General features: G+C 33.1%; 6 protein-coding genes and 1 long non-coding RNA gene across 10 annotated transcripts; 2 read left to right on the plus strand and 5 right to left on the minus strand.

Annotated features, from left to right (window-relative positions):
* Positions 1 to 263: 263 nt before the first annotated feature.
* dnk (deoxynucleoside kinase) lies at positions 264 to 1,437 on the minus strand. Its single transcript, XM_015938855.3, has 4 exons — positions 1,297 to 1,437; positions 912 to 1,216; positions 668 to 836; positions 264 to 588 (listed from the first exon to the last, which is right to left on the minus strand). The coding sequence occupies exons 1-4, from the start codon at positions 1,303 to 1,305 to the stop codon at positions 412 to 414; spliced, it is 660 nt and encodes a 219-aa protein (XP_015794341.1). The 5' UTR covers positions 1,306 to 1,437; the 3' UTR covers positions 264 to 411.
* A 23-nt stretch (positions 1,438 to 1,460) lies between these two features.
* NSD (Nuclear receptor binding SET domain protein) lies at positions 1,461 to 6,913 on the minus strand. The gene is made up of 7 exons (XM_015938794.3): positions 6,383 to 6,913; positions 4,837 to 6,306; positions 4,365 to 4,751; positions 3,912 to 4,277; positions 3,737 to 3,837; positions 3,129 to 3,666; positions 1,461 to 3,049 (listed from the first exon to the last, which is right to left on the minus strand). Exons 1-7 carry the CDS (start codon positions 6,657 to 6,659, stop codon positions 1,764 to 1,766), a joined length of 4,425 nt encoding a protein of 1,474 aa, XP_015794280.2. The 5' UTR covers positions 6,660 to 6,913; the 3' UTR covers positions 1,461 to 1,763.
* A 447-nt stretch (positions 6,914 to 7,360) lies between these two features.
* LOC107370873 (speckle-type POZ protein B) lies at positions 7,361 to 10,142 on the plus strand. Its single transcript, XM_015938835.2, has 3 exons — positions 7,361 to 7,517; positions 7,933 to 8,182; positions 8,530 to 10,142. Exons 1-3 carry the CDS (start codon positions 7,451 to 7,453, stop codon positions 9,398 to 9,400), a joined length of 1,188 nt encoding a protein of 395 aa, XP_015794321.1. The 5' UTR covers positions 7,361 to 7,450; the 3' UTR covers positions 9,401 to 10,142.
* Positions 10,143 to 11,870: 1,728 nt separating this feature from the next.
* On the minus strand, positions 11,871 to 13,195 carry LOC107370885 (U3 small nucleolar ribonucleoprotein IMP4). Its single transcript, XM_015938847.3, has one exon. It carries the CDS (start codon positions 12,864 to 12,866, stop codon positions 11,988 to 11,990), a length of 879 nt encoding a protein of 292 aa, XP_015794333.1. The 5' UTR covers positions 12,867 to 13,195; the 3' UTR covers positions 11,871 to 11,987.
* A 164-nt stretch (positions 13,196 to 13,359) lies between these two features.
* Positions 13,360 to 18,065, minus strand: LOC107370878 (mitochondrial coenzyme A transporter SLC25A16). Of its 4 annotated transcripts, none has more exons than XM_089267450.1 (7): positions 17,158 to 18,065; positions 16,381 to 16,655; positions 14,975 to 15,067; positions 14,746 to 14,879; positions 14,379 to 14,670; positions 14,147 to 14,278; positions 13,360 to 13,903 (listed from the first exon to the last, which is right to left on the minus strand). In XM_089267450.1, the coding sequence occupies exons 2-7, from the start codon at positions 16,442 to 16,444 to the stop codon at positions 13,638 to 13,640; spliced, it is 981 nt and encodes a 326-aa protein (XP_089123576.1). In that variant the 5' UTR covers positions 16,445 to 16,655; positions 17,158 to 18,065; the 3' UTR covers positions 13,360 to 13,637. The 4 variants fall into 4 exon arrangements, with proteins under 4 accessions (XP_089123576.1, XP_025018495.1, XP_089123577.1 ...); XM_025162727.2 differs by having other exon boundaries at positions 16,381 to 16,434; positions 17,158 to 17,300; XM_089267451.1 differs by lacking the exon at positions 16,381 to 16,655 and having other exon boundaries at positions 17,006 to 18,065.
* A 153-nt stretch (positions 18,066 to 18,218) lies between these two features.
* LOC107370862 (5-phosphohydroxy-L-lysine phospho-lyase) lies at positions 18,219 to 20,783 on the minus strand. Its single transcript, XM_015938820.3, has 6 exons — positions 20,330 to 20,783; positions 20,165 to 20,239; positions 19,995 to 20,088; positions 19,705 to 19,916; positions 19,283 to 19,508; positions 18,219 to 19,200 (listed from the first exon to the last, which is right to left on the minus strand). Exons 1-6 carry the CDS (start codon positions 20,665 to 20,667, stop codon positions 18,730 to 18,732), a joined length of 1,416 nt encoding a protein of 471 aa, XP_015794306.1. The 5' UTR covers positions 20,668 to 20,783; the 3' UTR covers positions 18,219 to 18,729.
* Positions 20,784 to 21,890: 1,107 nt separating this feature from the next.
* LOC107370905 (uncharacterized) lies at positions 21,891 to 23,767 on the plus strand. Its single transcript, XR_001570710.3, has 2 exons — positions 21,891 to 22,690; positions 22,827 to 23,767. It is a non-coding gene; the product is annotated as an uncharacterized LOC107370905 (long non-coding RNA).
* Positions 23,768 to 24,347: the final 580 nt, after the last annotated feature.

Raw genomic sequence — 24,347 nt, forward strand, 5'->3', positions numbered from 1 at the left:
TATTAGTAGATCGAATCCTTTCCAAGATAAACGCGACGATTTCTGCCGAAACAACTGTGTTTAACAACTAGCAAGTTTGAAGATCAAGATTACATGTTAAATGTAAAGAAATTTTGAGGCTTCGATTGATTCCAGTAAACTGTGATTTACTCTCAGATTGCTTTCTCTCCCTCAAACTGTTCATCTTTATGATCAGACATCATGGGATTAACATGCTTGTTTACCTTGAGATGTCCGGTTAAACTTAATGAAAAAAAATACTCAAGGACATTTTAATTTAATTAGTAAACAAGAATAATTGTTAATGTTAAACAGTATCTTCAATGGAACAGGTTGCTAAATGGTTTTAAACGAGAAACAGGTTTTAAGAGCTGTTAGATAGTTTCCAAGAATCAACTCAATATTACCAATTTACTGGGCACTGAATAATTTCTCCTCAAATGATCTAAGTTGGGTCAACATCTGACTCTTCGATTGATTTGCGTCGATCACAATAACATTTTTACTCGCTGAGATATCATTGTGACAGTGGTTACAAGATGGAGCCAACCATCGCTCATGAAGATCGTGGAGTCCTTTAAGATAATCCTGTTTTGAAATGAATATAAAGTGAATAAAAATTTACATTTAAACTTGAATGAATATGATTAAATTGAGAATTACTGACCAATGTAATCTTCTTCTCTTCGGGTCTTCCTCGTTCTTGGATCCGCTTCAGACAAACTTCAGGTGGGGCTCGAAGATAAACAATTATATCAGGATTTACCTTCAACTGAGTAACATAAAAATTAAATTCATCCTCTAGTAGCCAGTGTTCCATTTTGGTTATGAGGCCTCTGAAAGGGATGGAAATAAAAATTATCGTGAAAATGTAATAAATATTAACTTCTTAGGTTCTATTTCAGTATTACTTGTTTTTGAGATGTTCAACAAAGACTATTTTGGTTCCAAAAATTGATCTCTCTGTGACTGTATGAGCATCGGTAGTCTTTCTGGCTTCCATGTGAATCTTCATCATCGCTAAAGCAATTGCCTTTTGAAAGGTAAATGACCATCGTTTTGGGTCATTGTACATTAACGATAGAAGATTTTCACCTGCACAACATTGAACCTTTTTAACCGGCTCAGGGAATACCTTGACACTGGAACCGTATGTTTCCTTCATGGCTTCAAGTAAACTTGTTTTTCCGACTCCAATGTTTCCTTCGATAATTATCTGTGGATAACGAGATCGTCAGATTATTAGAAAGGTTGACAGTTAATATTGGAATAAAATTAATAAAGGTGACAACTCACATGAACCATTTTACAATTTTTTAATGATTATTAATTGACAAAATAATGAATTAGAACAGTTAAAGTATAAAATAAAATAGATTAGAGCATAATTGAGAGTATAAATGTGAATAAGGATGCTATGGTAGGAGGATGCGAAAGAATAAAAACAATTGTTGAACAAATTAATCAGAGTAATCTTTGTTTATTCCGTTTTTTACGTTGTTTTAGTCTGCAAATCATAAAGTGATTTAATTGTCTTATTCTTAATGGACTCGATTTAAGTTGAAAATAAAGCTTTTTTTAGATAAGCTTGCGATTCAAAGCGTATTGATAATTGTTGCTTAGAATAAGCTGATAAGTCAAGAGGCAAATGATTTAAATGAAATAGAAATTACATTCTGAGCAGACTCAGGGAATTAATATTTGAAATATCTGAGCATGATTTGGAAAAAGATAATCATTAGATAAAAAATTTGATTCTATTTTCATTTTTGTTGTTCCTCCTCGTGCTTTATAAGTCCATTCTCCTCTCCATTTGGCTGGTCTAAGACTGATTTTTCTTCTTTAATTGAGGTTACTTCTGTTACTGGAATTTCTTCTTTAACTGAATTTTCTTCAACTGCTTGATCTTCTTCTACAGGTTGATTTTCTTCGACAGTTTCCTTTTCTTCAACAGGTTGAACTTTTTCGGCAGGTTGAATTTCCTCGACAGGTTTCACCTCTTCGATAGGTTTTACCTCTTCGACAGCATTTACCTCTTCGACAGGTTTCACTTCTTCGGCAGATTCAACTGATTCGACAGGTTGGTGATCTTCGGTTGCTTGAACTTCTTCAACTGATTGAACTTCTTCGACTGATTGAACTTCTTCGACCGGTTGAGCTTCTTTGACTGGTTGGTCTTCTTCGATTTTTTCTACATTCTCATCTGATTGTACTTCTTCATCTGTTCGAGTTATCTCTTCAGTTTTCACTACTGACGATTCTTCTGTATTTATAGTTTCTTCTGTTTCAATTGGCTTTTCCAGTTCTTGTTCTTCCGTCTGTTCATTTAGCGATTCCTCCTTTTTCGGATGCTCAGCTTCCTGTGAGTCTATTTCATCTTGATTTTCGGGATTTTGTGCTTCTTCAATTGTTTCAGGTTTTGATATTTGTTCATTTGTCTTTGGTTCTTCTTTGATATTTAGCTGAGCTTGAGTTTTCGCCTCTTCAGCCTTTTCTTCTTTATGATTAGCCTCACCATTTGATTTCGTTTCACGTGACGACTTTGAACGTTTTGACGGAATTACGTCTTTCTCTACATCATCTAGATGCTCGTAGCAAATTTGCTTGCCTTTATCATTTTTGTTCAATAAGTTAGTGCCGTGATCATTACAGAAAGATGTGGGACACAAGTCACAAAATTTCGAAGCGTTTTTACCACATTCGTCACAATGGTGCCAAGGACAGAACCAAAGTCCACGAGGCAATTTAGGCAATTTCAAACAAGATAAGTGATACGACTTCGGACATTTACGTTTATCACACATGATTAGTTCACCTCCTTCTCCGCATTTGTAACATTCATCCTCATGAAAACTTTCAAATTCTTTTTTAGTATTATTCGGTTTGGGTTTTGGTTTTTCTGGCTTGGCTGCTTTCTTAGAAGACTCTTCCTCTGGGAGTTTACTAGGTCTAACACCCAGGAAGCCACTGCAATTTTTAGCTCCACAATTACATACTGTCTTTTCATTACCACGGCAGCAAAGATTATAGTTAAAAGTCAGCTCAGTACCTAAATGAGAAGAAGAAAATAAGATTAAAAATATGAATAAGGCTACATTCCAATTAAAAAAACTGCGAAAAATAATAACCTTTCGGTATATCTTGGATAGCAAAAAGTCCAACTCTGGTAACGCCACCAACAAGCCATTTTTGTGTTTCACAATTTGGCGAACATGAATGATTCATAAACCTAGCTAAGTTGCCTTTAGGTCCAGCGTCAATGATTGTTTCTCGGTCAATAGTGAGAAAATAGAAATTGCAATCATTTTTTTCAATCATTGTCTTTATTCTAGCTTCACATTCGGCTTCGTCTATTAATTCTCCAACGTATTCAATAACGAAACTACCCTTTTTTATATCCTGGAGAGCTCTAAGGCCCCAGCCACGACTCTCGGTCTTGAAAGGCGAAACTTTAGCATACTCTCTTTTGCGGAAACGACGATTTTGACATTTATCTCCGGCATTACAGCGGCTAGGATCACACTCAATAAGAGTTAATCGGTTGAAGCAATCTTCATCGATACCGCAAGGACTTTCGGCGTCCGATTTGCAGGAACAAACGATTGGTTCTGTATCATCGTCTTCTTTAAGAGAATTCTTGGGAGCTTTACCAACTCTCTTGTTACACTGAAACATTAAAATAATAAAAAATAAAAAGTTAGCTTTTTAATTATAAGACCAAAATTCAACTACTTACCCTCAAATAAACGTAGGGCGGTGGTTTGATTTTACGGCTATTATCAGCGTTTCGTCTAGCTTCTTGCCATGAGGTGAAAGCTTCAATAGCTTCAGTTATAGCTGTAATGAATAAAGAAAATAGAAGTTATCAATATAATCATTACAAAACAAAATTAATTAAATGAATAACTAACCATCTTTAAAATCTTTGCTTTTAGAGCTTTTAGATAGAGCTGGAGCTTTATTGAGATCTCCTTCAACAAAATGGAAGGCTTTGCCTCGATTAATCCAGTAGTAATCATGACTTCCGAAAAAGTAAACAGGAAATTCACCACGAGAATGAGGCAGGTTCATTACGTTGTCAGGCACATTCTTAGGGTGGCAAACTTTACCAGGCCACCAACGATATCCACAAAACTTAACCCATACAATATCATTATAATGTAGTTGTTTGCGAACTAAACAATCACCACAGAAAAAGCTTCCTTCTGGTAAAGGAGTTTCCAAACATGCTTGGTGAAAGGCTGCAGGACATCTTTCACAGCAGATTAAACTACCGCCTAAAATAGATTGATAAATAGAACGATATTAATTTAAGCGTCTTATAGCTGTCAAAAAAATCAATCAATTTTAGAATCAATAATTACCTTGGTTACAAGAGAAACACCAATTGACAGTAACATGTTTTGAGGCTCTAGATGGAATATGCTCAGGACAGATAATGTACGAAAAGGAAAGGGAAATACTTCCAGCAGCCAAACATGCATCGGTTAAATGGTAGGCAGTAGGACATTTAAGGCATCTTAGAAGACGTTTTTTCATGAAACCATGACATTGATCGTCTTGGTGTTCAACGTAACAGGTGAGACAAAAATGTAAGGGACAAGTAAAACCTTCGTTATTATCGTCCTTTATCATTTTATGAGGATAACTTTCTTGTAAACATTTAACATGGTAGAATTTTCCACACTTATCATCTGAACACTTTTTAACATCGGGCGAATGAGATCGACAGATGAAACAAAGATGAGTGTCTAAAGAAGAGAAGAACGATATTAGATTTTGGTTTAGTTGGAAAAAAATTATCAGAAAAGTGTATTTAAAATGAACAAATCTTACTTGAGGCACATTCGAAACATTGTATACTTTCGTGATTAAAAGTTTTAGGTACGTGATTGTTATGGTAGATTCGAAGGCAAGGTCCGGTACATTGGATATAATCTTCAATAGCCTCTTCTGAACATTGTTCACATACTCGATCATTTTCTTCTTTATTTTCATTTGATTCAACCTCACTATTAGAAGAAGCATCCTCACTGATCCGTGTTTCTTCTGATTCAACAGTATCCATTTGTTGTACCACACTTTTGCGTTTATTTGGAGTCTTGTCTTTACTTTTCTCGTTCTCGGCTGACTTTTGTTTCTCTTTACTCTTCTCTTTGTCTTTATCTTTTCTTTTATCTCCTTCGTGATTCTCGTTCTTCTCATTTTCAGCTACATGTCCATTCTCTTTACTAGTCGATTTACGAGGTCTTTTAGGAGTTGCAGAGGCTTCTGATTTTTCATCAAGAGTAGATGATGGTCGCTTCCTTGGAGATGTTTCTTTAGATTTTGTTGATTTAGGTGTTTTAGGTGTTTTACTGTCTTTTGGTGTGTTAGTTGATATTGTGACTTTAAGAGATTTAGCAGATATTGTTACTTTAAGCGCTTTAGATGACTTTTTGCCAGTACCTTCAGATTCTTGCGATTTACGACTTTTCTTTGGAGTAGTAGTATCAGCAATAACAAGGGCACTTTCATCTTCACTAATATTTCCGTTACCTTCAGCGGTCGAAGCATCGCCATTACTTTGATTTTCTGATTTTACTTTTGTTTCACTTTTACGCTTCCGTCCTCTAGGAGACTTATCTTCTTTTTTAGCCGGTGTTTTCTTAGCAGGCGTCTCCTCAGTACCATTTACTTCACGGACAAAATATTTTGCCTTCAGATCATCTGACATATTATTCCACCGAGCTTCTAACATTTTTTCCAGTTCTTCTTCACTAAGATCAGGTTTTTCTTCGACAAGTTTAGGTCTTGTTTGAGCAGCATATACACTAAAGTCTCCTTTTCGATTAGCTCGCTTCTGGCTCCATAGACATAGAGTAGGCGATGTACCTTCTTCTTCAAAATCTTCATCACCATCACTGAAATCGTAAACATTTAGAGGATTTTCTGGCTTTTTGCTTTTCTTAGATTTAGGTGTCTTGACTTCTTCTTTTTTTGATGGTGTCTTTTCACTTTTAACGACGACATATTCAAATGTAAGCTGTTTGATGCGAGTTTCCCGGTCTAATTTGAGAGCTTCTTCAGCTTTATCACATGCAAATTTCCATTCTTTTTTAAAACTAGGCTTAATAGCAAGCCTACTCAAAGCCTGCTTACGAAGGGCCTTCTGAGTTCCGGGGGTATTTTTAATTCTATCAAGCTCCAATTCGTATTTCTCTCGGCCTTCAAAAGGCATAGTTAATCCAGGTGAAGTATAGCTTCTAAGAGCTTTTGAACCAAAATATTGAACATGGTAAAGATGTCCTGATTTTTCAGCATTACCTATCAAAATTCAAAAAATAATGGAGGTTATTAGTACAAGATTAGATTAAAATTATTTGGCGGGGAAAAAACTTACCCCCTGGTCTTGAATATTTGCCAGTTTGAGGATCTAATGTTATCATGCAAGGCCACCACGGATAACCGGCCACTTTGGACCATATAATATCACCAACATAAAGATCATTCCCTTCTTTAGCCGGTAGCCTAGTCAAAAAATCTCTATCAGTGATGACACCATCTGATGGAGGCAAGGCAACGATGTTTTTCCCATCCGTTGCGGCTGGTTGGCTGTTTCGTTGTTTCTTGGAAGATGAAGTTGTATTGGGTGTTGATGAATGATCAGATGATGGCATCAGAGAAGATTCTATGGGATGCAGCTGAGTAAGGAAAGATAAACAATATAAAAATGGTGAATGTAAAAATGAGGAAAAGCTAAACAGCCAAATTGATAAAGGTGAGACACAAACAAAACAATAGTAAATAGATGATCAATTTAGACACAAAGAAAAGTAAAAGAAAAAAATAAAGAAAAATTAAGCGCCGATCAGCATTGAAGATTTGCGTTATAATACGCTTTACAGGCTAAAATGCTTGACTTCTTGTGCACAAAAAAATGGGCAATATTCACTGCCTGATGTCGATATCTAAAATTTCAAGTATCGATATAATCGATTACTATCGATTATAACTCAGATTCATTCCAATTGGAGAGTTAAATATCGATATTTACCATGATATATCGTGATATAATTTCCACTTTGACTTATTTAATTTGGTCATTTGTATTGGTAATTTTTAGATTATTTTTGACCAACACTTTTGCTACTTAATAACCTTATCCTTCTATGTCATGATACTTTAACTATTAATCACTTAACTGCGCGATATTGCTAGTTGAGCAACCTTTATTTGTTAAATCTTATTAACTTGTCATTGTTTGGTTTACATTTTTTTCCTCACTCACTCTCAATCTCATCTTTTTTTTCCTCTCACTCCTTTCTGTCTACTTTTCTTTAAAATCATAGAGTAAAAATTTAAATCTTTACAGTTGCTTGATAAATCTGTGTGTTTATTAACTTCATCATCACCCTTATCATTGCCAGTTATTTTTTCATTTACTTTGGTTGTTAATCTGAATGGTCTAATGAGGGACCAACAAGGCCCAAACAACACCAACAATACTTCTCGGTTCCGAGTTTATCCTACTATGGGTATGTTTATTTTTCTTGCCTTGTATCTCTCAGTTTGTGCTTGACCATTTTCATGGGTTACTTTAAGGTTAATTTCTTAGAACTCTTGCGTTATCCTATTTGCCATCGTTCTCTCATTTCACTATTTTAGTCATTCCTTCTGCATCTCTCTTTCTCCTCCATCTTTCTAGTTATCTAACATTTATCTATCTCACTCCCTATCTCACCTTCTCTTCATCATACTATTTCACTCTCTCTTTTGCTCTCTTTCTATGTTCCTTTTGTTTCTCTACTTATCATCGTATTATCATAATTTAATTCTTTGTTACTAGCTTTTTTATGTGTTTCCCTTTCCCCTCTGTTTCTTGCATTTTCTTCAGTTAGCAGTGTTTTCCTCATTCACATTTTACTAATTTGTCTCTTTCTCTTTTCTCAGCTGCATCCCATAGAAGAGCTCAAGCTTCTCTGATGCCATCAAGTCAAAGTATCAGTTTGCTGCCGGTTACAAAATTCAGCCACTTATGGACGATCAAAAATTTCAGTTATATTCCTAGTGATACCGAATTCATCTGCTGTCCTAATTTTTCGCCACCTAATTCCAAGGATAAGTGGTTTATGAAATTGAGACCCAAAACTTTAGATGAACAATCTGGCATTGAGTATATTGGTATTCATTTATTTTTAAGGTAATGTCAACACTTCTTTCTGTTCGTACTTTAAAGTACGAGTTCACGCTCTGACGACGATATTGATCCTGTTTAAATACTTTATCATTCTATTTGATCAAAACAACAGAGACATTGTTATACTTTATTTCTAGATATGATAACGTCTCGTAATAATCTTCTTCCTTCAAAATTGCTACTTGAGTCTATTATCACTCCAAAGCGTTGTTTTGTGATCCAAAATTTAAACATTCAATATCTATTTGTACAGACAATCAATATTCAAGTATTGATTAAACAAGGCATTTTAAGATGTGCAAAATTGGAAATCATTCATCACCTTTATCTATTTTATCTATCTATCACAGGTCCTGCGAAGACAGGACAAAACAGCAAGTCAGAGCAAAATATGTGATATCGGTGCTGGATGCCGAAGGTGATCCAAGGTACACTGGAGAATGTAGTCGACATGAGGGAAGAATATTTAAAGCTGGAACCGAAGGTCATGGATATAAGCTTCTAGCTCCTAGAGAATTACTGCTTAATCCTGCTAATAACATGCTCGGAGCAGAAGATTCTCTTCGCATATTATGTGAAATCACCATGTTTGGAGAAGTGACTTCTTCCTTGGTTCCCTGTCCTGACAATGAGCATATTGAGCTAATCTACCCTGAGGAAGCTTTGGCTCGCCACTCGATCGCCAGTGATCTTACTAATTTTTTGACCAACGGAGCTGAGAAAACAGACGTAATTTTGGAAGGAAAAGATAAAATCCAAGTCAAAGCCCATAAAATTATCTTGTCAATGAGATCGAAAGTAATCGGAGCCATGTTCTCCCACGAAACCAAAGAGAAAGCAGAAAGTAAAATTGAAGTTAAAGACATCGATGGAGCTGTTTTAAGAGAAATGATTAATTTTATTTATACCGATAAGGTTGGAAACCTCGAAGAGTATGCCTGTGACCTGCTTATTGCTGCAGATAAATATGATCTACCTAAACTAAAGATGTTGTGTGAACAATATCTTGCCTCTAAAGTTACCATTGAAACTTCTGGTGAAATTTTAGCTCTAGCTGATGCATGTAATAGTATTGAACTGAAAGACAAATGTTTAGAGTTTGTGGTGAGAAATTCTCATAAAATTGTTAACGCCGACTCTTGGGAATCACAAGTAGGAAAAAGACCGTCTCTTTTCAAGGAAGCATTCGAGTTAATGGCAAAGCGACCAAGAGCAAATTAATCGAGATATTAGGTTAGGATAAATAAACAAAAAAGGATGGATCATCCATAATTTTCTGCTTCATGGAAAAGAAGAGTGCAATTTTTTTTTCATCCACAGAGTACAATGAAATCGTTTCAAACACACGGCGAAGAAGGAAAAGTCAGGGGAAAAGAAAAGAATCAACTATCAACTGCAAGACAAAAGAGCACAAAACTATCAACCATTTCCTACTTTTTTATGTAAAAATCCACCTCTGTAAACATTTTTTTAGTTAAGGTCTCTATATTTACTCACACTGTCTCTTCTCTTGCCCCCTCTCTTAATCTTGTGCTTGGATATGTTTTTTTTCATAACAGCTGAATCTTTAAACGAATCCTGTTTGGATTGGTCTGATAGTCTGATTGTCATACAATCAGAACACATGTTCACAAATTTATTTAATATATATTGCTTGGTTCATACTTTTTCTTTTCCTCTTCCCTTGTTTTCCTTTTGCCTTTAAATGATCCAATTGTTTCAAAATCACACCTTATTCATATGCATATATATATATATATATTTATATTTGTAACTTCATCATTTTAAGAATGATATAATGCTTGTTCATGTTTTTTTTTGATTTATATCATCTTTTTTTGACTTTCTTTCTCTTGTCACAGTTGTAACTCCTTCTTTACTCTCTGCTATATTGGTCAACTTTCTTTTAAAATGATTTCTATTGATTAAAAACAATAAACGAAGACATTGAGCAATATTAAAATCCATGTATCAACGTCTTTTTTTTCATGAACATGTAATAAACTCGGAAATTAGATTTTATATTTTAAAATTGATAGTCAAGTCCTGAAATACAAAAACCGAAATCCTAAATTGTAAAATTGAATAAGTGCGTAAATAAGCATCCAAAGTCAACATTATTGGCAACTTGCTATAAACAGCTAATTTTACATATTGATAAATTTTGAATCAAGAGAGGCTTTTAAATGCAAAGAGTTTGGAAAAGTGGTTTATTAATATTTATTAAAAGTTTATTTATGTTTCAATAAAAGTTAACATTTTTAAATTATTAAAATTTGTTCTTAAATTCAATTTGATTTTCAAAAGAAATTATAAGTGTTAGAAATTTTAGTCAACTTTTCGATAACTTTATCTTGAAGTTTATTCCTATCAATATAATTCAAATTACCTGATTCTAATGAATGAGTTGCTCTATCCAGTAAATTATTTGCTGTGGTGAACACCTTTGGAACAGAGGACAGTCCATTGATTATATTCATGATCGTTTCATTGGCTGGTCCATTGCTTTGAATTGATGCAGTTGGGTCGGAGTTGCTATTTGGCGAATACATGAACAATTTCGGATTTTGACGAGCTAAATCATCCAAATTGAATGCTTCTCGCATTGGTTCAATAATTGTATCCCATTCATCATACAATTGATACAAAATGGTGGACATCATTTGCTCAGTTTCATCAATCATTTCATGTTCCAAATCCATTGAATCCAAATCGTAAGAAGCATAATTAAGACGACGTCGGAATACATTTTTCAAACGCGATTGTTTAGCCGTCGATTCACTTTCCAACCTCCTGACGGCATCCAAAACTGTTCTCATGACACCGAGACCACCTCCATTGGTAAAAGCATTTAATACTTGATTTGCTTCTGATTGGGTTATTCGTGGCTGGCCGTCACACTGATTGAAATACAAAAAACTCCACAAAAATAAAGTAATTTCAGAAACTCGCAACATATTGAAAATCATTGGAAAGTTTATTTATAATCAATTGTATTGAAGGTAAGCTTTTTATCGCTTTTGTAATTTGTAATGAAAATAAAATCACGATGTGATTGTTAATTAATGACTAACTCGCAATAAAAAGTTATTATACCCCTAAGATTATCTCTCTCTAAAAGTTTTAGAACGAGTAAATGGTTCAAATGGTTAGAAAAATCTGAGCAAAAAGTAAATGATGAAAAGCCACAGATTAACTGATACCCAATACATAATTAAGTTGAAAAAATTGTGATACCTTCATGCTACCTCGAATTAACATCACATTATATGGGCTCATAAAATGGTTCATTTGGAAAATTGGAATACACTGATTTGTTTCTCATTTGCATGAAAATCAAACAATAAGGGCAAAACAATATGATTACATTAATAGTCTACATACTCTGATCTAACTTCAAATCTATTGTTGTACTGATTATGCATAAATGACATCTTATTACCATAGTTTTGAACTTATTGCATCCACATTTATTGTATCTCATCCCACGATCGACAGTTAATCAAAGTTGCGGAGGGCCTCAATAGTATACTTTTTGTTTAGATCATTTTTAACTTCTTACTTGACTCATCATTTAGATCATTTTTAATTGACTATTGAATCATTTTGATTTTGATTGTAAATTATCAATTGACTGTGCTATTAATAGACTAGTTGTTTCTGCATAAAAGAATGGTAGAGCCATTAAAGATTAATTAAAGAAGAAATTTAATGTAAAGAGCAAAAATAGCAAAGGTTTTTATTCCTTGCTAAAGTTTAATTTTGACATTATGTTTACAGTTGATATAAAATTACAATTGCATTTAATTTAAATTTGCCCATCACCAAAAAGTTTTCGTTTCTTCGCTGTATTCATGTAAGGTCTAAGAGTCCATTCCGTGCGAGCGATATCCTCATTTTCAAGTGTTCCTAGTTTGATCTGGTATAATCTCAGCTCAAATCGTGGTCCAGCCTCAGTAAGTTCAATCTGTCCATCAACTTTTTTGTATGTGTGATGTCGGAATGAAATGTAATCGTCAACATTAGCAAAAGTTAATATTCTTTTGCTATCCTCTTTTGGCACTGGAAACAAGTATTTCAATATACTTGTAACTCTTTTACCCAATTTTGAATTAAAATTGTGAAATATCAGATGAGGATAAGCTTCAGACATTTTATCGATGTTTGCAATATCATGCCTCATTACTACGTTGGCTAATTGAAAATAAGCAGTTGGACCAAAGGGTAGATGAGAAATAATCAATCCATCGGGTCGACCTCTAGTTTCATGGACAACTATGAAATCAGTAACATCATTGGCTCGACATGCTTCAAACAGCTTCTTCATATCATAATTACCACGGTTGATTCGCTGTGAATTGGGTAAGACAAGTTTCATTTCAGCAGCAAATTGTTTCAAACGAGAACTTGGATCTCTTGAAGTTGTTATAACAATTTTAGGATCTTCAACACCAGCCCATCGATATTCATCATCCTCGTGGTTAGTTACCTGTTCACCTCCATCATCATCTAGTTCAGCGACTCTACTTAATTGAATAGCACCTCTTCTTAAATCAGTTGGAATAGGTTCATTGGTTTCCAGAGCTTCTTTAATTTTTTGCTTCTTCTCTGCAACAGCTCTTTTCTGGTCTTCAACAGACTTACGAAATAGATACTCTCTTCTTAACCTTTGTTGACGTCGATACATTATTAAATGAAAAAATAATTTAAACCACAATCACAATCAAAAATTGAAATCTAAGAAAAAAGAGCAACAAAACAATAGCTTTAAACAAACTTTTCAAACCACATGTAAAAGTGTTTGCATACTGACTGATTGAAGCACCAGCTGATTGAGCCTCGATAGATCGATTGTTAATTATCGTTTCTAGTCTTTACATTTTGACAATTTATAAGGTAAGATATTTTTTAAAATTAAAAATATAAAGTTCATTTGTAGACTTTTGTGAATTCCTAGTGTTTAATGAAGTAATGAAAAAATATTCCTTCTATCCCTTAAGACTATATTCAAAGTTTGCTGCTCCTACTTGACCTCTCGAGATACGCATCGACAGTTCAGTCTCAAATTACTTTATTATCAAATATGCCACGAAACCGAAATTACCGGTTTATTTGAAAAATTTAGATTTAAATCTTTAGATATTTTATATCGATGGAACAAAAATCTTGGTAAGAATGTATTCATAAACTAAAGCTTATGTATTCAATTTAATTTACAAAAAATAGGGTAAAAACAACAATCGACATAAAAACATTAGAAATGCATAAAGCTTACAAAAGTTGATAAAAATTGTATTGTATTACATTAATAATTACACTTTCTATGAGCAAAAATTTGGGCCAGTGAACAAGATAGACAAGAAAACCATCTGATTTATAAATTTTGCAAATTTGCGATTAATTATTATAACAATTGAGTATTGAATATTGCAGGAAAAGACAGTTCGTTAAATGTTGGTTAACCGTCAACACTTGTATCCAAACCAAGGAGTTGTTTCATTACTTCATAAGCAGTGAATGATACGGCAACCATTGGTACTGCTCGAATGTAATTTATGCTCATACCACGATAAAGACCAGAATAGATTCCATGTTCACGATATGTAATCATTAAAGTAGTAATAAGATTTTTACTGTATTTATACGTTTCAGGGTTTAACATGCTTAACTGCATCCTACGTCGGGCGACATCCAATGGATATGAAAATGGTTGGGCAATGGCACCTAATATTTTGACAGAATGAGAAAAAAAGAAAGATTGATTAATAAAAAATGTCCAAATTTAATCTACAGTGAGAAATATATTTATTAGAATCAGCCATGAAATCAATTCATATTGGTTAAAACAACATCATCAAGTATTGAGCAAACCATGAACTGCTCTGTGATTCTTGATAATAAGGTTGTCTGTCTTTGACTGGATGAGCAAGTGAATTGGTGCATTAGGCCGTTTAAATTGTTAAATACCTGAGATTCCTCCACAAATGAGCTTAGCAGGAAAATTTAGGACAAGGCGATCCTTTTGTTGATTAGAAGAAAATTCGGGAAAATATTGAAGCGCGAAGTGTTTAAGTCTTTCGAATGAATAAAATGATAAACCTGAAAAGAGTAAGAATACAAAATGAATGGATTTGAATAGAGTGGAAATTTTGTGTAAAAAAAGATGGTTCAGGTTGAAATAAAAACAAAGCCAAATTACCAGCATGAGGAACCATTGCGAGAATAGTCGGACTTAATCCTTTGTATAGAGCTCTGAAGCCACCTTCATGGCGTAAAACTTCATTCATTGTAGCAATTATTCTGAATCTTTCAATGCCAGTAGCTTGAGCGGCTCCCTTGATTCCAGTATCAGGTGTAGAAAGTGTAACAGTAAAAGCCAATCGAGCTCTAACCAAGTCTAGTGGATAAGTTGTCATCACAGCAGTAACACCGGCCATTGAACCAGCAAAAAATTTAATGCTATGACCAACACCAAACATTTGGCTTAAATGCTGAAAGAACAAAACCAAATTTGATCAAAAATCAATCACTGATACGAATCAAAACAAGAAAAAAACTATTGTTACCTTTTTGTAAATTTCAAATGATAAAAATTGAACAGCTGCATAGGGAAATATCCGAACCATTTGAGCTCCATTGCCACGATAAAGTCCTAATAAGCGCTCCTTTTCAACGATACCTCTAAGCCCACTGAATACTCCTGATTAATAAAGACATTGTCAATAAAGTTTAATCAGAATCAATGAAATAACAAAATTAAAATTAACAACTAAATACAATTATTGAAAGGCTCACCGTGGTCTTTGTAATGAGTATTATGAGCTTGAAGCAATATCTTGATCCTGTCCAATGGGGCAACCGCTGTTTTTGATGTCATCCCAGCGACACCTTTAACCAAAAAAACATAATAAATGCATCAAAGTAAATTAATATGAAAACAAAATCAAACTAATCTAAATATTTTTTCATTTTTGATATTGGACTGAATTCAGAACCCAAACAAGCTTCCAAACCAAGACAAAATTCAGGGAAAATCTTGCTATCTGTCATAGCCAACGAAAACTTGCTCAAAATTAGGCTTAATCACAGACTTTCCCAATTTTTTAGACTATTTATCCAGCATGCTAATCGTAATGGTTTAATATGCTTTGAGGAATGCTGAATTGTCAACAGCTGATCTCATTTCACTTTTATAATTAAAGCCTAGCAGCTAAATTTAATCTGCAAATTATGCTTATTCCTCTACAGCTGTAATGATTGTCTCTAATATTAATAAATTCATGAAATACATGAAAATTAAAACTGATTAAAAATAAACTGCTACTGGAAGAAAGTTGAAAATAAAATAACTGGTTTTCCGTTAAAGATTGAGATCATTTGAATTGTACAATAATTAGAATCAATCAAAGTCTATTAATATTCAAGGTTTCAATGTTGAATTGAACGGAAAAACTTATCATCTGAATGTTTGGCATAAATGTTTAATCAAACAAAGGTACAATTGAAGAGGCACCCAATTAATTATTGACAAATGTTGACTTATTGAGATTATTTAGGTTTACATAATGAAGATGGTAATCTATAATATTATGACTTCATATTATTCAATATAACTACTTGATTAATTACTGTTTTTTTCAATCAATTCAATAACAACAATCTAAACTAACAAGATAAACTAGGAAAAATCCTTTTTATTTTTTTTCCTTGTTAAAAAAAATCTCTAATTAAGTTCGCTACAATTAGATTAATACTGTAATCAATCTTTCATGCTATTCATTGATGATGAGATGCCATTTTAATAGCAATTTCAAGAGTTGATATCAAATGATTATTCAAAAAATGATTCCAGGCAAATGGATCCCATGTGATATGAATATTGATTTACTAATACTAATAGATGGACTAAACACAATAATAAAAAGGTTAACAAGCTTAGTTAATCAATAGAAATATCAAGAATATCAAAGAAAGCTTAGTCAAAGTAGATTGGGGAAAAAGGATTGAGCGAGAATCAAGATTTTGTGATTTTCTGGTGGAAATTTTGAGTTATAAAAATGAACTTAATCAATGGCTTGTTATACTGACTGTCAAGTAAATCAAAATAATCAAGGGATACCAATTTAAGTCTCAATTGCGTCTCAATCAAGACATTTGGAAAGGTTGGAAAGGTTGAACAAATGAAAAGATTGCAATCTTACCTCCAGCAAGCAATGTTTTGGCAAAAAAATTGATATCATTTTTTGGCGAGGTAGCTAAAGACATTATTGATGATTTTATTAATTCACAGAGTCACGGGATTAGATTAGATAACAATTAATATCCAAGGGATAAAACAATTAAATTGAAACTGATTAAAAGCGTTACAAGTAAATGTTAGCAAAGCATGTCAACAGCAATCACAGAGCAGCAAGCCAACAAAAAAACGGTAAACAATACAACGATGTTTATTTGTTTATTGGACAATTTTTGATGTCTGATGATGAAAATGAAGATGACGATGATGAAGATGATGTTGAAAAGTGTATTAAAATTGATAAATAGATTGAAGAAAAGCACAATTGTAACAACAGCAAAAAAAATCTTAAATTTGGTGTTCTCTATTAACAGTTTGGAATGGTTGAGTCCATTTTCATCTTCTCTTTCTAATCACACTGTCTATTTGATCACTATTATATTCATTTATCTTGATCATTGGAATCACGTGAGGGTTCAGGTTTTCTTGCAGGTAAACTGATTTTTAAAAGGACAAGAAATAGGAAGCAATAATTATCATTACCATTACCAGCACCAGAACCAGCAACATCAACATCAACAACAACTTACATCTAATAAGATGAGAATAGCGTTAGTTCATTGACCAACATTGATTCCAACGATGATCATTTAAGATGATAAAGAGTGAGAAGAGGAAACTGGACTGATGATAACCGTTAATTGAGAACCTGTTATTGGTTAGTCAATAGTGATTGACCTACCTTCAGACCCATCTCTTCATTTTTACCATTAAAAATAGCCTCACTTTAAACTTGTTTCTTATGGCAAATGGTTGACTCTTTTTCCTTTATGAATATGTTCAATTTGAGGATAAAACATGATGATGATGAAGCTAAATATATCATTTATCAACCATTTATTGATATCCAGATTCAACCGTATGAAAGTTGGGTAAAAATTTCAAAATAATTCAATGTTGATAAAAAATTTTTCATCAAATTGCTCAATCCAGTCGCTGAATCCAAATGTTGCTTTTACATTGTTTATCCCATTAAAGTTTCATCTTTAATCATCTGCATCTTTATCAGCCAATTACTTTATTTATTATCAGGATTATCCATCTTCACGAGATGCTCATGTTATGTTCAATGTGAAAACATGTCATCAGAAAAAAAAAACGGGAATAAATAATTACATAAGCAGCAAATCCAGTCACTAAATAGGTAAACAAACACCATTGACTCAACCACTTAATCTTCCTCTTTATGGTTCTTGAAATCCTCACCTCGATAAGATATACTAATCCTTAATAAAGTTGATTGTAATTGATTGACAGACAGCATTTTAAATCAGTTTCAAGTTGCCAAGATCTTCATGATATCGATGATGTGAAAAATATGACATTTTATTGAGTAGCTATTCAGGTCAGCTTTCATTATCTTTGGTGCTGTGTTCAAGGGTTTCGGCGAGCCTCAGCATCTTTTTCCTCCTTACGAGTTGAATCCTCCAATCAATAACTTGAGTAAATTGTAATTACTTAATCGTCTGCTTTTTTGCTGTCTATGTTCACTTTATCCTTATCTATTAGTCTGTTTGATTAAAAAACAAACTTGTAACAATTATAGACATGGAGATTCACATTGGTAAACAATAGTTCAGTGTCAAAGCGCTTTCAAGATGGCTGTACTTTTCATGACCAATGTTGATCACAAGATGAATCACAATTTAGATGTTATTCAGTTAATCATCCGGTGAGCTTAAGATGCCGATCATCTTTAAAGTTTATTGCACGGAGAGATTCAGTTAAATCACGATTAGTGAATGATTCGTTGAAACCCAAATACCAGCTATAATCAAATACCAGGCATAAGTGTTTATTTTATTTTAATCTTCATTTTCTTTTTGTGGTTTACGTTAATTTTTCTTCTGCTTGATGTTTGTGTATCAGGTTTTCATCGTCATAAATGGTTGTGAAGTTTAAAAGTCGGGATTTTATGGCAATGAATTACAGTTATTATGACATTTAAATGGTTTGGGAATTTACATTTACTATGAGAGATTGTGGATACAGATTAGCTTCAACTAATTTGTAAAATGGCACTTTGTCAAGAAAATAGTTTTGGGTTTACGATCTATAAAACAGATCTGTTATCAGCATTAGGTGGGTTAAATTATTGACCTTAGAGGGTCAATACTAAGTTTAAGAGAAATTTTGCCAACATGATAAGTGTTTATATCATGATTCGGAATGCAATTAGAATAATAATTTAACTTTTCATTTTGAACGTAAATAGGAGTAAAGTTAAATAATGTTGAGATGATTTGGTGATGAATTAGGCAAGTTCTTCGCAACTGGAGAACAACGAGTCAACACTTGAAGTACTTGCTGAGCTACTGCTTGAGGAGGACACCTCTTCAGTTTCAATTTGCTTCATGATGGATGTGAATACGGTGATCCAGTTTTGAGCATCTTCCATGTTAAAAGTCATAGGCGGCTTAAATTTCAAAACATTGGAGTATTTTCCTTCCGTACTCATTATTATTCGTTCATCTCGGAAACGACGGACAACCCATTCGGCGAGATGACCTGCAGGTCGTTTGCTTGTTCTTTCACGAACTAATTCGACGCCAATGAAGAGTCCACAGCCACGCACATTACCAATGACTTGATATTTGTCAGCCAACTTTTCCAGTGATTCAATGAGGAAAGAACCAACATTGGCTGCATTTTTGAGAAGATTTTCCTTCTCAATCACATCAAGAACAGCGTTTGCGATAGCCATTGAGCAAGGGTTACCTCCATACTACGATAGAATTAATAATTGTCAAAAAAACGGCTCGCAACACATTGTAGCGAAAACAAGGTAACAAGGGTCAAATCCTTACTGTATTGAAGTATTCAGCTCCGAGAGCTTCAAAGCTTGCTGCCACTTCTGGTGTTGTGACGACACAAGCAACAGGATGACCATTACCAATAGGTTTTCCAAGAGTTACAATATCTGGAACAACATCATTATTTGGATGTTGGAAAGCCCACATTGAGCTTCCGATGCGCCCAAAGCCAACCTGAACTTCATCGGCTATACAGACGCCACCAGCTTCCCGGACTAGTCTGCATTATTGGTTAAAACAGGAAATTAATAATAAAACAGGAAAATAATGAATTAATAATTTTTTCATGTCAAATCATCCAAAAAATGTCATAATCGGGGTAAATAGGTTTTGATTAGGATTTGGTAATTTTAAAATTAATAGCAATCTAACTCATTTCTTGGGGATAAAATTTTATAATTTTTTCAATTTTTTACCTGTAAACTTCTTTGAGATAACCTTTAGGAGGAATAACTTGGCCACCACAGCTTAGCATTGATTCAGATATGAATGCAGCAATCGCACGACCTTTTTCATGGGCGTTTTCTATCAATTTAGCAACTTCGTTGGCATACAGCTTTCCGATAACTTCATCATCGTCATATTTATCTTTGTTGAATTTACCCCGGTAATTGCATGGTAACGGTGCCTGAAAGGAAAAAATGAAAAACATTGATTAACAATTATTAAAAGTTACTGGCAATTTGAATTAAACAACAACACTTACAATGTGAACCCAGTTCTTCTTCTTGTGTCCCTTAATATTTTCAAATTTGTAAGGGCTGATTTCAACAATAGAAGTCAAGTGACCATGGTATGCACTAAAAATACACAAATGAAAGATGATGTTAAATATTCAGAAAACGCTGAACTAATGAGCTAATATAAAAAACTTACCTATCTACAGCGATAACATCCTTGTGTTTTGTATGAGCGCGAGCAAGTCGAAGAGCAAGATCATTGGCTTCAGAGCTATCAGACAAGGCAGATTATACAAGAAATATTTAGAAATGTAGGAAAGAGAATGAAAGGATTACAAAGACAAGTGAAATAAAAACATACCCAGAGTTGACAAAGTAGCAGACTGACAAATTTTCAGGAAAATATTGAGTCAATCGCTTAGCATATATGACCATGGCATCATGAAGATAACGAGAATTGGTATAGATGAGTGACATTTGACGAGCAGCAGCTCGGGTTACATGAGGATTACAGTGACCAACATGAGCAACATTGTTGATACAGTCGAGATACTTGGTTCCAATTTCATCATACATGTATTGGCCATCACCTTTAACAATTTTGAGTGGGTCATCTTTGAAAAACAGGGTACATGATTTGCCAATGTGTTGTTCACGAAGTCGTAAAGTTTCTTCTTTAGGAAGGGTTTCTAGACTCATTATTGAAAATTAACTAATTAACTGTATAATAATATTGGAAAGTATAAAAATATAAAACTAAAATATAAACTGTAACAAAATAACAAAATTTGTCACCAGAGTAACTTGCAAGCTCAAAACACTTGTGAAACTTTTTCAACTAATGTTTCCTTTTTATTTACCAAAGGGAAGACAGAGCAGGGAACATATTGTAATTACGGTCGTGGTAAACAGATGAAAGATTAAAGGAAACAAGAATTAACCAATTCTATAGATTTATCTGACTGATAATTGATAATCTAGTTGATTGATTGTTAAGAAAAAAAAGTAAAAGATAAGAAGAGAAGGAAAAGAATAATAAAAATGTCTAAATTGTGTTTGCATTTTAAGCATTATAATGTTAAACAATGGATTTAACCAGGTCCACACCTCCAGTAATCTGTTTACTTAATCAATTTGAAATAGACCGAGAATAAAGATTGAGATTATCTTGCCACGGGTTTAACAGCAAACAATTAATCAACATTATCTGTGATTCCAAAAAACTTAATCTTGATTATTTCTCCTTCCATTACACGGAATAATATAATTAGATTTGGATGTCTCCATGTATGTGTTCAAGAGATACAATGAAAGTCTAAACAGCGGAGACACAAAATAACACATGAAAAGATACAGGCAATACAGACTGGAGAGAAAAAGATACAATTACAATTATCTTTAATTGTAAACTTTTGTTGACTTAAGAAGGTGGGGATGATCATGATGGTGATGGTGATGGTATTGAAGAAGGATGGGTTCTTTATTTACTTAAACACTTGAACTTTGAGACAAGCAAAGATTAAGATTTAGATGGTTAACTAGGAAGCTTAAGTTGACTGTTGAGCTGAAAAATTTGGTTTTATTTCAATAAGATTATGGAGCAAAACATATGCAAACAGGCCACAAAGTACATATTACAAAATAAACAAGGTAATTATTTAGATTCAAACTATGGTCATGGATTAATTTGGGTAACAATTTGAAAAATGTTTAACTAACCAGAGAAACGTTGAGCGATTAAAAGCGAATCTCATTTAAATATCTTGTCAACAATATCGATATCTATTCAATTTTAATACTTATCGGTATCATTTTTACCAGTAATCGATATCTTTTAAATTAAGGGGCTTCATCCTAATTAACTAACAATTAATTTGAGATTAATTGATAATTTTTAATTTAAATGAATGTTTTTATATAACCCAGAGACTTGGATTACTCTTATGAGAGTTAAATTAATCAAATGAACTTGGTTTAATTAATTTTAATGGCCATTAATTATTATTTAATTTAAGTACAAACCTTTTTGACCGTTAAAAGTAAATCTCAACCATGAAAATTGTGTATAGCAGGAAAAAATATAAACACATTGAATCTCATTCTTTCCAATCAAATGATGATTTACCAAAATGAGTAAAGTAAATGTTAAAGGAAATAATCAAAGAATCATGTTCTTGATTGAACGATGATGATATAAAAATGTGTCTTATGCCTGTGACTTTGGTGTTGTTATATTATTTTGTCCATTGGTCCATTACTTTTATTGTTTAGATCTGTTTCATTTCTGTTTATGTGTCTCTTGTCAAATCAAGCTGATCAATAGCAGCTCAATCCAATTATCTTAACTGTTAATGGTTAAAGTGACAGTATTGACTTATAAACTTTGCCTCTGGTTTGTGTCACCATTTTCATCTCACCCCTTCTTCACCATCACCATCAACGTTTTCATTATGCTGTTACTCGCCAGCTTCAATTCAATTCATTTTTGCCTTTGATTCAAAACACAACTTAACCAATGTCAAACAACAAAAGAAACTTGGTTCAACATGGAAGTTATCATTTTGAAGTAAAAGAAGGAGAAACAGATAATGATGAAGAGAATCAGAGGATGGAAAAGGAAAGGAGTAAAAATAGAGCGAAAAAAAAGTAACATCAAGGAAAACAAAAGGTTATTCTGTATTAACGCACAAGTAAAGATGGAATTGAAAAAACCAGAGGAATTGTAAGTTAAAATTGAAAAGAACCAGCGATTCCCTTTTGTAATAACACTATTAACCTCTTTTAATCAGCTTATCCTAATTCTTAGCACGTCTTTTCATCAACCTAACTTTCCTTTTTTTTCTTCTCTTCTTTTTCAGGTTAATTTATGGTTCCTCAAACAAACACATTTTCACCTTGAAAGAGTTGAACTGATGATAAGAAAGTTGGATCAACTTTGAAGTTAAACATTTTAGTTTTGTAACATTTACTTGTAAACTGTTATACTTAAATCACCACCAAGCTATTCAATTTCAAAGCTTTCAACAGATATCAATTTCCCTTGATCAAGACAAACCTTTGGAACCATGACAGACTGCTAATTAAAGAAAAGCAAAGTTTAATTGTCCATCAATCATGAATGTGTAGGGATAAAGCCTGGTGTAAGACACACATTTTTTTGTGAAGATACACTTTTGATTTTCATCAAAATGTTTCATTGATAAGTGTTACTGGTGATGATGGTGATGATGGCGATAGAGGCGTTGATTTATCTGACAAGCAAAGGGAAATTGTCCATTTACAGTTGATTTATTTGATTCATTTTGACTTGTAAAATGGTCAAAGGAAACGGATATAATGCTTGGACTGATCGTGGACAAAATGAGAGTAAAGTTGCAAGAAAATGGAAGATAAATTGATTACAATTTGGTGGAATAGAATCGCAATTTGAATCGTTAATCTCTTCACTTTTTTTTCCTTCTCATTGCCTTGTTGCTTTTGCCAATTGAACTCACAATGCACCAGGAAAACTTACCAAGAGGCTGTAAGAGTGAAGAAGGAAGCAACAAAAAGAAGTCAAAAAAGATTTCCATTTGGACGTTTTGCTGAGTTTACAGTAAAAATGCAAATGAAATTAATCTAAATACAATTAAATTGTAATTGTACAATTATTTCGTCTTTTAATTTACACCAATTATATACCAAAGTATGTAAAACATTTGTACAATAGCAACAATGGCAACACAAATCAATAAGGTTAATGAAAAAAAAGACTTACTAACCTAATGAAATTGAATACAGAATGGTTAAATCTATTTAATCAATCGATTGAAATGCATTATCATTATTTCAGATTCAATTGTGAGTCCATTCATTGAACAACAATATTAGATGAACATTTCAACTTTGTTTGTTAACATTTAATTGGTAAAGGCGAACAAAAAAAAGAGTTAAACTTTACCTTTTAATTAACCCATTTAGAAACAGTTTATTCTGGTTGCAATGTTAACTCTATGGAAGCTGGTACTTATTCATAATTGGTTGTTTCTTTGGGTCAAAATGTAGCTCCAAATGAGTTGAAATCATATGAAGTTGATCAAATTAAATTGTTAATTAGATTCAGTGAGCCTTGAAAGGTTAAACTTGACCAGTTTTTTGTTTGTTGTGCTTCAGCTTTGAGATGTTGGATTGAAAGGATAGACAAGAAAGCAAAATTGTCATTACTGATGGTTTTATTTTTCCAATCTCTTTTCATGTCCTTTCCTCATCTTTTTATCCTCATCAATAACTTTCAATTGTTGACATTTGCATTGATGCTGAATGTTTTTATGTCGCTGAATAAGCTCAATTTTATCATCATGATATTAGAAAGATAAAAGGAGAAGAAGATGAAGAAAAAC

This window comes from Tetranychus urticae, chromosome 2 (genome assembly GCF_039701765.1).
Source record: "Tetranychus urticae isolate SD_2017Ah chromosome 2, NJAU_TeUrti_SD_1.0, whole genome shotgun sequence".
Lineage (NCBI taxonomy): Eukaryota > Metazoa > Arthropoda > Arachnida > Trombidiformes > Tetranychidae > Tetranychus > Tetranychus urticae.